At 33.4% G+C, this 13306-nt stretch overlaps 1 protein-coding gene across 3 annotated transcripts in view; it reads right to left on the bottom strand.

Moving 5' to 3' along the window:
- Window positions 1-13306, bottom strand: part of LOC144970909 (protein ABHD18-like) — a 29324-nt gene that overhangs the window by 15329 nt on the left and 689 nt on the right. For 2 of the 3 annotated variants that reach the window (XM_078911065.1, XM_078911067.1), the window contains exons 2-8: window positions 9745-9872; window positions 8256-8340; window positions 7556-7656; window positions 6927-7008; window positions 3994-4078; window positions 3624-3651; window positions 1454-1592 (exon numbers count right to left, since the gene is read on the bottom strand). In XM_078911065.1, the coding sequence (XP_078767191.1) occupies window positions 1454-1592; window positions 3624-3651; window positions 3994-4078; window positions 6927-7008; window positions 7556-7656; window positions 8256-8340; window positions 9745-9836 (612 nt within the window). In that variant the 5' untranslated portion in view covers window positions 9837-9872. Of the gene's footprint in view, window positions 1-1453; window positions 1593-3623; window positions 3652-3993; window positions 4079-6926; window positions 7009-7555; window positions 7657-8255; window positions 8341-9744; window positions 9873-10815; window positions 11019-13306 lie in introns of those variants that run through there. The other variant, XM_078911066.1, reaches the window with a different exon arrangement.

Below are 13306 nucleotides of genomic sequence, written 5' to 3'. Positions count from 1 at the left end.
AAAGATATTAAAGATCCAAATGAACGCAAAGAAAAAGCAAGAGAAAGAGGGACACATTCAGACAGAAAAAGGGTAGTCCATCTTTGTGTCCAGTCTGAAATCAAACACAGACACGTGTAATAAATTAATGCCAGGACAGCCACAATAAAATTGTTACAATACACAAACTATAACAAATAGCAGGGAGATAATATGTGATTGTATTTAAAGCTTTTTTGAGAACAAAAACAATTTCATCAGACTTGTTTGGTTACTATAGAAAACATTTGCATGGGAATAGATGATTTACTTTTATTCAGAAAACTTGTGCAGATATGAAATTGAAAATGCCCCATAAACTTGTAATATATGCCATAGGCCATAGACTCAAACATTAAGAAGTGTTAATCGATTTGAAGAGAAGGAAATACACACACATACACAGCATATGTTTTTTAAAAAGTCAGGAATCATACATATTAAATTAAAGATTTAGCTATCAAAGATTTGCCCATTCAATTACACACATAAACACCAATGCTTTGATAGACTCCAAATCTTGATGTGTAAGAAATGCAGTTGACCCAAATAATCAAACTTTTGCAGACGGAATTTTTAGAAAAATGATTCCATGAGTGCAAGGCTTGAATGCATGTAAAGGAGGTAACTTGAAAGTTATCAAAATGTTCACACTTTCAAACAAAATTCTAGTCGTTCTTTGAGCCACGAATTTTGTTATGATTAAAAATCAACAGAAAATTAATTCTTTGGCCCAGTTGCTGTATGAGTCTGCCACGAATAACTACTATGAAAGTAGCAAGACTTGGAGCTCTCTGAGGGATTCCACCCATCGCTATCTATGGAGGAAGACATCATTCAGCTATTAAAAACTCAATGAATGCCCAAATCCTTTATTCTAATTTTTAACACTCAGGCTAAGGATTTCTTCAAAAGAAAACTTGCTGTTACATTATAAATGACTATTTGAATGTGTGTTTGACTAAAAAGCGCTGGATTGACAAAACATTATCAACTGAATAACAATTCTATCAATGCACATGTCTCTGAGGAATTGAACAGGCACAATATATTGATGGATGCAATAATACAAAATAATAGATGAAAACCATGTAAGTTAAATTGAGAGGATTTGGTAAAAAAGTTAATCAACAAACAATCAAAAACAATTCAAACAAAATACTACAATTATAAGGATATTATCAAATGAGGAAAAATAATGCTATCGCGTTTTCTTCTATTCAGTAATAAAATAAATATTAAAACTTAAAAAGAAAATTGCAAGGAATTGCTTGTGGTAATTTAATACTAGTTCTACAGGTTAATAAATTCTGGTGACATTTCATCTAAAAGTATATAATGACATTATGACATACACAAAATTAATCACTTTATCCTTGTGGTTTATGTCATTTAGAAAAATAAAAAAAAGACAAAAATTTAGATTTATACTTACATGCCCACCCATGGAGACTCCTGACAGTCCAAAAGGACCCCATCCCTGTCTCTCACACCAGTTTAACAATGCTATAGACTCCAGTACAAGAGCTCCTCCCATCACAAACAAGTCACTAACATTGTGAAGACTTGAACGGCTGGATACAAAGAGATGACCAATGAAATCATAGCTAAAACTCTAATGCTATTAGTTACCTTGAATCAGTAGAGCAGTAATAATTATTTCTCATAATACTAATACTAATACTAATATTAATAATAATATTAATAATAATAATAATAATAATAATAATAATAATAATAATAATAATAATAATAATAATAATAATAATAATAATAATAATAATAAATAATAATAATAATAATAATAATAATAATAAATCATTTGTATAGCGCGCAAATTCCATGAATTCATGCTCTGGCGCGTTACAATAAAACACGAATTCACAAAAGGAAAATAAAATAAAAACTACAGCACTGAAAGGCTAGTTGTTAATAAATTAATACCAGATTTAGTTTTTGTTTTCAACCTCATCCGGCCAGACACAGGAACAAGATTTGTAACAAAAAGATACACTCAGATGCTTGCAAAAATATCAATAACAAACATGTTCAAGAGATAATTGAAAAGAAAAAATAATCTCAAAGATGTATTCATCTGATTGTATTCTTTCTGGTTAAGGCTATCTATCAAGACATAGGCAAAACCCAAATACAGGATGTCCCATCTTTTGACAAAGACAATAATAAAGGAAGAGATGAGGTAAAAGAAGAGATGGAAAAAGATATAACCCAAACACTTATGGTGTCCAAACAAAACTAAGATGATGTGCATTGTCATACAATATATTTTGTCATATAGACTTTAATTAGCAATGACTATGAAAAATGTTTTTTTCTTTTTTTTGAGAAAATTTTTTGTCTAAAATCAAAGCTCTATCTCCACTGATTAAAAATGTTTTTGAATTTTGTTTCTTTTTGTTTTTAAGGGTTTTACGGCGCTTGCAACACATTTAGGTTATATCAGCGCCAGTAAAAAGGAAGAAAATTGGATAGTAAAAAGTTATAGAATTACAATTAAAGCACCCAAGAGAAAGTAAGACAAAGGGGAACTGGGAACAAATAGGGATCAGATGTAGATTCCAAGACCACACCACCAATGTACTTAGTTTGAGATCACCTACAGTCTCATCCGGACACAAGCACAAAATCCAACAAAGAGGAATACACTCAAATGCTTCCAAATAACAAATATAATAATACATAACAGAGAGATGATTTACAAGGAAAAAAAATATCATCTCCCAAAACAATAACAATGCATTTGACTGTTTCCCTCTCAGCTAGGACTCCGGCAGGGCCAGGACAAAACCAAGAAATCTCATTCCAAGACAAAGACAGAAAGCATGTTGGAAAACAGATATAAGGGGATAGAAGACACAGTATGTACCCCCTTGCCCACTATGGGAGGTCAGGAACCCCACCCAGATTTGAATTTTGAAAATCCACTCATAAATAAACAAGTTATGCAGTTTCAAAGGTGTCATTTATTTGGATGACCCGCAAAGAGGAAAAAAACGCGAAAATATGGGACGCTTTTTCGGCATTTTTTTTTTTCGATCTTTGGTTGTATCTTGCGTAATAAGTGGATTAAAAGGTTGAAACTTGGGATGGTGTTTTGTAAAATACGGGAAAAGTACTTGTCATATTCATATGAAATTTTACAACCAAAAAGAAGAAATGTTCATGTATTACCTTGTCAGCGACAAAACCTCCACGCCCAGTAGTTTTAGAAATATTTTACTCCAAAGAGTAAAATCTATTTCTAACGATCTTCCGGTAATCGCACGAATTTTGTCGCTTGACATAATCTAACATGACCTTTTTTCCAACTGTGTGCCAACTTTCAGTCATATTCATCGATAAAAAGCATCGTAATTAATTTTTTAAAATAGCATATACGAAACGGCTTCGTCCCATATTTTTCCGCGAATTTGGGCACTTCGTGAGCGAAAAAGAGGCCCAAAGATTTGTGCGGGATAGTCATTGCTACTTTAATATCTATCTTAAAATCTGTTGTCTTTGGACTTAATTAGGATTATAGTTTCCTAAAAAGCAGATTATTTGTCAAGGGAGAAAAATGCATTTCATATCAAAACTTCACTTACACCTGAGACTTGGGTTTTCTTGATCCATCTTTGAGTTCCAGATAAGGAAAAATACATGTTTGGCATATCTTTAAATAATTTTCAAAAGTGGGTGGAGCAGGCAATTATGTTACTAAAAACACGACATGTAAAGAGAAGAGAGGGCCAGAGGACAAAAGTACAAAAAAGTGGCGATGGGTTGATGAAGAGTGTCCCTGTTGTAGTCAGGTGAATGCTGCACAGCAGTCAGGTCCCAGGTTCAACTCCCATCTCTTCAATTCTCTATTGTTTTATGGCCTCTTTTGATTTCTTGTTATCATAAAATAATTACATAATATGATATAACGTATACAAAAAAAATATGTGCAGTACTGATGAAGTGAAAGGATACAATATGGGTTCTCCAACAAAATGGAAGCAATGCCTGCATCTTTCAAGAGAGGACGAGCAGTAAATAATCTCCTGCGCCAGAAAAACTGGGGGGAAAAAATCCAAAATCTTGATAGGAGCATATACTTATAACTTAGAGTATTAATTACACTTTGCATCCATACTATTCACATAAACCAATTGATGTCAGGCAATGTAGACAACAGCCCTCGCAAAGATATAAGAAGAAAAAGGGGATGATGTTGCAAACTTTGTGGTGATAAAAAAAAATTAAGATGAAGAGCTGGGCATGTGAAAAGAATCAGTGGCTGCAGCTGAACCGCTAAAAGATGCATCGAGAGGAAACTGACTGGACTGTCACTAGACAATGAATACAGTCAATGCTGCCTTTAAAAGCAGTCATCGGGAGGATGCTTAAATGTTCTTTTACTCATGGCAGTGAGGTTGTTTGGTTTTGTTTTGTCTTTTCTTTTCTTCAATTAAATTTTTTTTATCATAGTTCATCATCGTAAAAATTGAAGAAATTTTGAAAACATGGAGAAATTTGTCCTGTGGGAGAACATTATTTTGGTGAAAAGAATTCAGTAATTGAGCTGTGCTTGCGATGTGAAACAATGCTCTGTCATACAGCTCTTATAGTTGCCTGAGTTTAGTTTAGAGATGTGATAATAGTCGATTCCATAAAAAACACGAACAGTATTCAAGCTTCGCAACAGCTACGAGGAAGAAAACATTTTGGTCGCCACTTCCACTTCGTCTTTCTCTACCTCCACCCTGGGTTGCTTATTTTCCAATGCATTTTGGCCAATTTTACTGTATGTTAATTCACTGGTCCGTGAAAGGGAATGGATAACAATAAAAATTTAGAACCAGATAACCAGAATTAGATACAGTCTTGTAATGAAGCATGCTGGAAGACAGCCTAAGCCCTGTTTTATTTATCATATACCTAGAAAATGCTTTACAAGATTGCGTAAATCTGTTCCTTCGACCCAATTCCGTTTTGAAAATGAACTCCCCATGGAAATTGCATTAGACCTGTAAATGAGCTCTATAAAAATTGACTGAAACTCTTCGTAATTCATTGTAGTCATAGCGGAAAAATCCAAAGAATCGAAATGCATAGTAAACAGCAAGCTCGCTTTAGCAAAACAATGGCAGAAAACTAATTTGAGCTGGAATTAATTAGGCTACTTACCATTGTTTCTTATAATTAGGTACCCAATCAGTGAAGAAACTAGAAATGGTCAACCAGTTTGTTTACAATGTGAGGCAATCGAGATGTACTGTGGCAATCCCTAACTTTCCATCTGAAGGTGTCTACATAACGCACTTGCGGCTTTCGCATTTTATTTTTTTCATACTTTTACTTCCCTCCAGATAAATGTGGTCAATTTTGGCTTCGACGAAACAGTGAAATTTAAACGGCCCATGAGCTATGCGTATCGCTATGGAAAATTTCTAATTACTTTACGGTCATTTGACTACGATTCATGAATTCTTTCTTTCTTCATTTCTTTCGTTCCTTTTTTTAAATATTTGAATTTGACGAATTGATTGATTTCAGTTAATTGACTGAGAATTTATAGGTCTATTGCATATGCAGATGACATTGACTTTATCGGCCTCAAACAAGTCAATGTAAATGACATCCAAAGAACCTTACAAAATCACCAACTGTACGTAAATAGTGACAAAACAGATGTAACATTACTGTCAAGGAAGAAAGATGGATGGAGAGCCACGAAAAAAGTAGGATCATTAATAGGAGCCAAGGAAGACTTAGAAAGAAGAAAAAGTTTTTTGACGGCTGCACTAAATAAATCATTACATATATGGATTGGAAAAGATAAAATAAAATTAAACACTAAAATCAAATTATACACAAAATCCGTGCATATATACAACCGCGGAACATGGGCACTGACTGAAGCGAAGAGCAAAGATGAGACAGATTCCATAGAAAACAACTGAGAAGAGTCCTGAATATAAGATAACCCACAAGCATAAGCAATAATGAAAAATGCAATGAAAGATCTTTATCCATTCAAATCCTGGAGGCAAGATGGCGGCTTTTTGGGCATATACTCAGAAGAGATGTAAATATACCAGCTAATAAAGCCATGAATACTTTTTTCACCCCATCTGGACACAAGAAATATCAAGGTAGACCACCAACGTCAATTCACACTGTCCTCAATAGAGACCTAAAACGCCTTCAAAATAACAAAGTATTAAAATTAAAGGAAGACCTTACAAAATTAGCATCCACAGCAAAAGACAGTGAACAGTGGAAGGAAATGACATGGATGATTAGAGAGGCAGCCGAGGTGTCCCAATCGGATGATTAGGAAGCGAAAGGCCTTGAGTCAAGTAAGTCATAAGTCAACGTAATGGATGGAGAGTGGTTACAGGTGGCTTCCACTGCATTAGGAGGATGTACAATCATGGTAACTATTTCTAAACACCCATTTATTTAACTATTTTATGTCTCTTGAAAACTCGAAATCGACGGCTGAAATCTGATTGTGACTGTAATTAATTAATCATTGTACAGCACCAGAGAGCGCTTTGTGTGAACCTCAATTAGAATACACAATATCATCATCACAAGAGAATGCCTGAATCATTAAAATTTTGTCAAACAGATTTGTCTCATTAAGTACATGATCTAGTTCATTGCACTTGTATCATACCCCTTACTTTTTTTCTTTTTTCTTCTCCAATGTCTATTTCTAATTAATATCACATCCCATCAACTAGACATTAAATCAACTAAAAATGTTGAAAAGTGAGGTAAAAAGAGTCATTGATTGTATAATCAGAGATCTTTTTTCTCCATTCCCTTTGTAAATGTTGTCTTTGCATTCTCCTATTATATTACTTAAAATAAACCACACAACACTTCATGAAATGAATGTTTCAATGACTCACATGATCCCCTGTACCAGCCAAATGTATACAAATTGGTTTGAGGGTTGAATGTTGCCACTCCAATGGAAGAATGGCCTGAAAACTGAAATTGTAGACAATATACGTTGAAGCACATAAAAACAATGAAAACATAATATATAATATGAAATTGTAAGAAATCCTTCAGAGCCTAAACACACATGGCCTGGTTTCTGTAGTTTTATGAGGTCAATAGAAATTAGTAAATAAATTTTGGATAGGAAACTTTTTAAAAAATACTTTGGACCTGACTCTTGGTTGGCTATAATTGAGATTTAAAAATACTATTTACTCAACTCCGGATCAAAATCGGTTCCCTTGTCTCTAAGTAGAGAATTAGGGATGCCTTCTGATTCAAAAGTAACAAAGACAACTTGAAAATTTCTTCATACATAATTAGCCCCTCCTCTTATTACCACTGAAAACACTCTTCGATTTACCCAAAACTGACTAAAACAAAATAACCAACCCCCACCCTTCCCTTGGCACGTTTAAAAAAAATCCAATGACCAATAAAACAAAACCAAATTAAAACAATAGAAATAAATGCAGTTTCACCAGATAAGTGAGGTTTAGACAATATCAAGCATTGATATCAAAGTATATCACACCTTGCTGTTTCCACCTCTTTGGGCATGATGCCTGGCATGTGGTCGACAAAGGGAGATTTGAAATGACCCTCCATGATGCGACAATCCCCATCTTTGTAATCCTAAAAAATAAACTCAAGCAGAATTCATTACTTAATGCAGATTATATTAATTTATGTCCTTAAGAAAATAAAATAACATAAATTATTCAAGTACGAATCTAGAACATAGGAAGTTATAAATTTGTAAAACTATCAAAGGCATGTATTATTTACAAAAGCTCATGATTTCATATTGACACTGTCGAAAGTGATGAGTCAATGTTTGGCAAACCACACGTTGGTATTCGAAATTTTGGATTCCTGTAGAGCGATGATATCACAGTTATTATTGACGGCATCGCAAACAAATTGGTCTTTTTGATGTTTGAGGATAATCCTCTTAAGTTAAATGTACCTATAAACATATGTAAGTGATAATGATCCAACAAACCATAGTGGGGGGGGGGGGGGGGGGATTAGATTAAATCTGTGTCTGAGCACATGAACTCCAATCACAGTAGTTCGCCATTTCATAAAATACAACTAAGTATTTTAAATTTCGCAAACCTGAATGATTCCTCCCCTCCCCCTTCCCTTTTTTTTTTTCAAACTTTGTAAAAAGAAAGAAATATTTATCGTGTCCTTTCATCACTGCTCCATACATACAACAATGCATTTACCTTGTCAATCTTGATGGGGTAATCCTTTGACACAAGTGCCTGACATGATTCCCTGTTTGACAGAATCTTCCGGAATTCAAAGATCCTGTAAGAAGGTAATTTAGATTTACAACCCCATTACTTTTAAAATCCTACCAATAAAAGCACTAATTATAACATACATTGAGAATCTATAAGTTCCCATTTTATTGGTATAATACAGATGCCTTTCGTAAATCCCATGTCTGATTATTGCCAAAATCTCTTACAGACATCCAAAAATTAATTTTAAAAATAAATTTTAAAAATAAACCCAAAAAGAACCCAGAAAAAAATAAGTAAAAACTCTGAAATCTTTTTAAAAAATTTTTTAATTCGACAGAACATTTACAACGCAATTAACACCGGTAACTATATATACCTCCAGTCGGTAGTCCCAAATTTAAAAAAAATAACAAAGTAAAAAATTTACATTGGGTCATCATGATGATGAAATTTCAAAAAATATATTGGCTACATCTATTATTGTGGCTATCATGGGGCTTTATTCATAAAGCAAAGTTCATTCAGTCACTGCCTTGTGTGGCTAAGTGGTCTTGTGGTATGATACTTGCCTTCGGATTGGAAGGTTCAGGGTTTGAGTCCAGTTCTAAGAGAAACATGGTTGAGCCCTTGGAAAAGGCTCTCTCCTCACACTTTCATTGTACTAAGGTGTAACATGAGTACCTGGCCAACAATGTTATCTCTGTCAGTAAAAACTGTAATATTGTTTAACAGGCGTCATGTCTCGTCCTACATATTGCTGCTGGTTAGTGACCCCTTGTAAAGGGCTTTGAGCATGTCTGGTATATATTGTGATATATAATTGATCAAGTTGTTTGGGGTTTTTTTGGTGACCACTGAGGCATAAAGAACATCACTGAATAAATTGCCATTTAATTCCACTGTTTGATAATGTCCTAGACTTGTAAAATGGGAATATTACAAAAATCTAGAAGTTCTAATCCAACATATATTTTATCTTTTCGAGGTTCTGCACCAAAGAACAAAGCAGAACGTCATAGTCCAAGCAAGTGTACAACTTTTGAAAGGAAAGGATGTTATGAAAGAGCAACAAGATAATGAAAGAATGAAAAGTGAGTGGAAAATGTAAAAAGCCTCTCTATAATGTCATATGAAATAGGCGTCTCACAAAGTACTTCCAACTGGTGTATAAATACACAATGGACTGGTCATCTTTAGAATCAAAATCTTTGGTAAAATTTAATAATATAATGTTTTGAAACACCCAAAATAAAGTTTTATAAAAAGTGAAATTATCACCAAAATGCCATTCTTAAAAAACAAAACAATAGATGGGAATTTTTTTCATTTATTAACTGGTTTTTTCTTTCTTTTCTTTAGGAGATCCCCCTTAAAAAAAAACCAAAAAAACAATAACAACAACACAATAACAAAATACAAAACAATACCTAGGATAGTGGCAAGGACGTGGAGAGGGTTAAATTACCTTTTTAGATTGTCAGGTTTGCCCCATCCTTTGGTGAAAAACTTTGATAAAAGGAGACTTCTGTAAAACTGATCAATTTTGCTGTAGACCATTTTTTATCCAACAGATTTGATCTCAAAACAGAACTTCTGTGTAGGATTGATTATGAAATATTATTTTAAAATATTGTCTCCATCAAACAAATATGTTTAAGACAACCATCAATAGGCAGCAAAATAAGGAGTTGTATAAAATATTTTGTGGGATAACATAAAAAATAGAAGTCAATGATGGCAAAATTTGAAGTGCAGAGTTTTCTCTCGCCAACCCTCTTATATATTCAACATCATTAAGCCTTTCACACTATCAAGATGGGGGGTCCCCGATATTTCAGTTGGTAGAGCACTCACTTCACACACACAAAGGGACCAAGATCGATCCCGCCTGTAGTCAAGATTTTTTCTGATATCCAGCAGTGAATGGGTAGCTAAGTCTGTTAGATTTGGTGGAAAGTACTTTGCGATAGACTAGCGGCCTATCCAAAGGATAGCAAGCAATTGCTATTGTCCGTTTCACACTACAGAAACCGGGATAACCTCAGGCTCCATGGGCCCGATGGCTACTCTGATGGACTACTATCAAGATGAGTGTGATAAGAAAGGCTGTCATTATTCCCAGACGCCTGTCTGGAGATAATGAAAATTGGTTATACCCAGACAGGTGTCTGGGGATAACAAAAATTGTTTATCCCCAGACGCATGTAGCAAGTGGGCAGAAAGATTTTATGCAAAATGCCAAACTAGGCGTGAAAAATACCAAATATTCTAGAAAAAATACTAGTGGTTGTGTCCCAAAACAGTTAATATATCAAGTGATATTTATCACAAGATGAAAGTAAATAGTGATCAAATGTCAAATCCAGCTCTTTTAAAAAAAATTATTTTAAAGCAAATGGATCAATGAAATTTCTTTTGTTACTTTGATCTGAAAACGTCAAACTGGCAATTCGACTTTTTATTTTCAACCAGGAAGAAAGAATCATCAAATCTGTTCATAGTCCACCAACCATTTAAATTTTCACTACCTACCTACCTGTTAACTTTATTGATCATCTCTTGTTTCTATAATTTGCTCATTCTGGCCACAATTTTGGGGATGACCGGGAATTATTTTTTATTTCGCGGACGAATTCCTAGGCCATGGTGTTGTTCGCCCCAAAGCCCAAAACCAACACCTGTTATTTTCCTGTCTTCTTCGCACAAGACAATACAATTTAGTATCACACGTCCATAAAACTAGATCCAACAACATATTTTTATTCGAATCAGAGATGAAAATAACTACCGAAACAAGGAAGCAAAAATGGTGGAAATATGTTTAGCTCATAAATGAATTTAAGATATTCCGATAGCGGTGTGGATAGACAGCTCAGTGGGTTAGGCCACCTTTCATTTTACTCCTTTTAGCTGCACAAATTCAAACCAGTCGCGACACACACTTTTTTTTTTTTTTTACTTTTTCTTTCTTTCTTCCCAATTGATTTTCATTGTTTTCACTTTTGTTCCGAGTTCCGAGCGAGAGTTTTTTTTAATCAGTTGAATTTTTTATTTCTCCGATAATATTATTTCATTATTCAATTTGCTCTAGATCTATTATTGTTTTTTTTGTTTTGTTTTGGTCAAATAATAATAATAATAATAATAATAATATAATAATAATAATAATAATAATATAAAATAATAATTAATAATAAAATAATAATGTAATAATTGTTATTATTATTACTATTACCATCATAATCATTATTATATTATTATCAATAATAATATTACTTTTAATATTAATACTCTTATTATCATACTATTACTATTATTTTTATTTTATTATTATCATTATTATTATTATTATTATTATTATTATTATTATTATTATTATTATTATTATTTATTATTATTATTATTATTATTACTATTATCATTATAATTATAATTATAATTATTATTATTATTATTGTTAACACTATTCCCTGCTCCGAGGGAAATCTCTCTTTTTCTTTTTTTTATATTTTGACCTAAACCTTAGAGTTTTTTGTTTGCTAAACCTTTATGTAAATGTTCCGTTTCTGAGCATGAATTTCTTAAATTGTTTTTATTTTTAAAACAATTTTGTTTGTTTTTTCTCCTCTATCTGACCATTTGGTCGCTCTCTGAATATTTCTGTTTGTTTGCTTTTTAATTATTTATTCTTTTTAGACACTATTTGAGATCGGAGTGGGGACGAATATATTTGCTAGACAGAAAACTAGAGAGAGAAAAAAAGAGAGAGAGAGAGAGAGAGAGAGAGAGTTTAATAAAAAAAAAAAAAAAAAGAGGTGGGGGGGGAGGATGGATGGGACATTTATCCCTTTCAACGTTCTGAAAAAGAAGACGGAATTTAAAAAAAAAAAAAAAAAAAAGTGACGTTACCAGGATTCGAACCCACAACCTCGATTCTGGTCAAACTTCCAGGGCAGACGACTAAACCATTCGGCCATTACACCCACTTTGTAGTCAACGCATATTGTGTATATGTAGTAACAACTGATTTTAATGTTGGTTAATTTTATGTTTTTATAGATATTTTATTAACTTTCCTTATTTCTATGTGCATCTGGAAACATTCCATATTCTGGAATGTGGATTATTGTTTAAAAGAGCGGAGTTTCAAATATGCGTCTGGGGATAATCACAGCGGATAAGAAATTCTAGAACAACGTTAAAAAAAAAAAAGCTGACTACTTGTTGAAAGGGGACTTGAGGTTGGGGGAAAAGAGGGTTGGTTACTGGCGGCCAAAATTAAACAAACTGCTGCACCCCCTTCATTTTGATGAAATTTGGCACAGCATAGATAAATGAATTATCTAGATGAGCTTTCTTTTATCTTTTTCGCAGACTCAATTATGAACAAAATTACAAGTTTTAAAATTAGATATTTTTTTTTTTTTATCAAACTATTACTTTTGATGGAACGTGCCTACACAATACTACTCATTGATGTCAAAGTCAATCACAACAAAAGAAAGCTTGATCTCTGACTCTGATCTTTAAACTTAACCTTTAAATTGTTACTAAACCGTTCAGATACCATGATAAAGAATGCAACAGTGATTAATTGGAATTATGTTATTCAAATTTTAACCTAAACTAGCGCTTCACTTTTCGAATGGCTTTTTGGCACCTGTGTAAAGAGGCTGGAATCAGACTCAAGACTGCCTACTACACTTACTTATACACCCTGTGTCTGTGTGTCGGAGTATCTGGTGACAATGTTTACAGTTACAGTTAGTGTTAGAGTTCCTAAGTGCACGCCCCCTTTTGTCTAATGGGTCAATGTGAGAAAAATGAATTGCTGCGTCTCATTCTTTTAATTTGTAATGCGATTCATTGAGTATTCGAAATCCGTTGTTCATGAGTTACCAACAATGAGATTGAGATGTGAATGAATGAATAAGACGAGGGCCAACTTCTACTTCTTGAGGCTAAGCCTCAGGTCAAGTTTATCCCAGGTCAAAAGTTCAGACTCTACACCGCGAGCCATGACTGCA

The sequence above is a fragment of the Berghia stephanieae genome, chromosome 4 (genome assembly GCF_034508935.2).
Source record: "Berghia stephanieae isolate SIO BIC M18660-M18661 chromosome 4, UCSD_Bste_1.3, whole genome shotgun sequence".
Lineage (NCBI taxonomy): Eukaryota > Metazoa > Mollusca > Gastropoda > Nudibranchia > Aeolidiidae > Berghia > Berghia stephanieae.
This window is presented reverse-complemented; position numbering and strand designations above follow the sequence as displayed.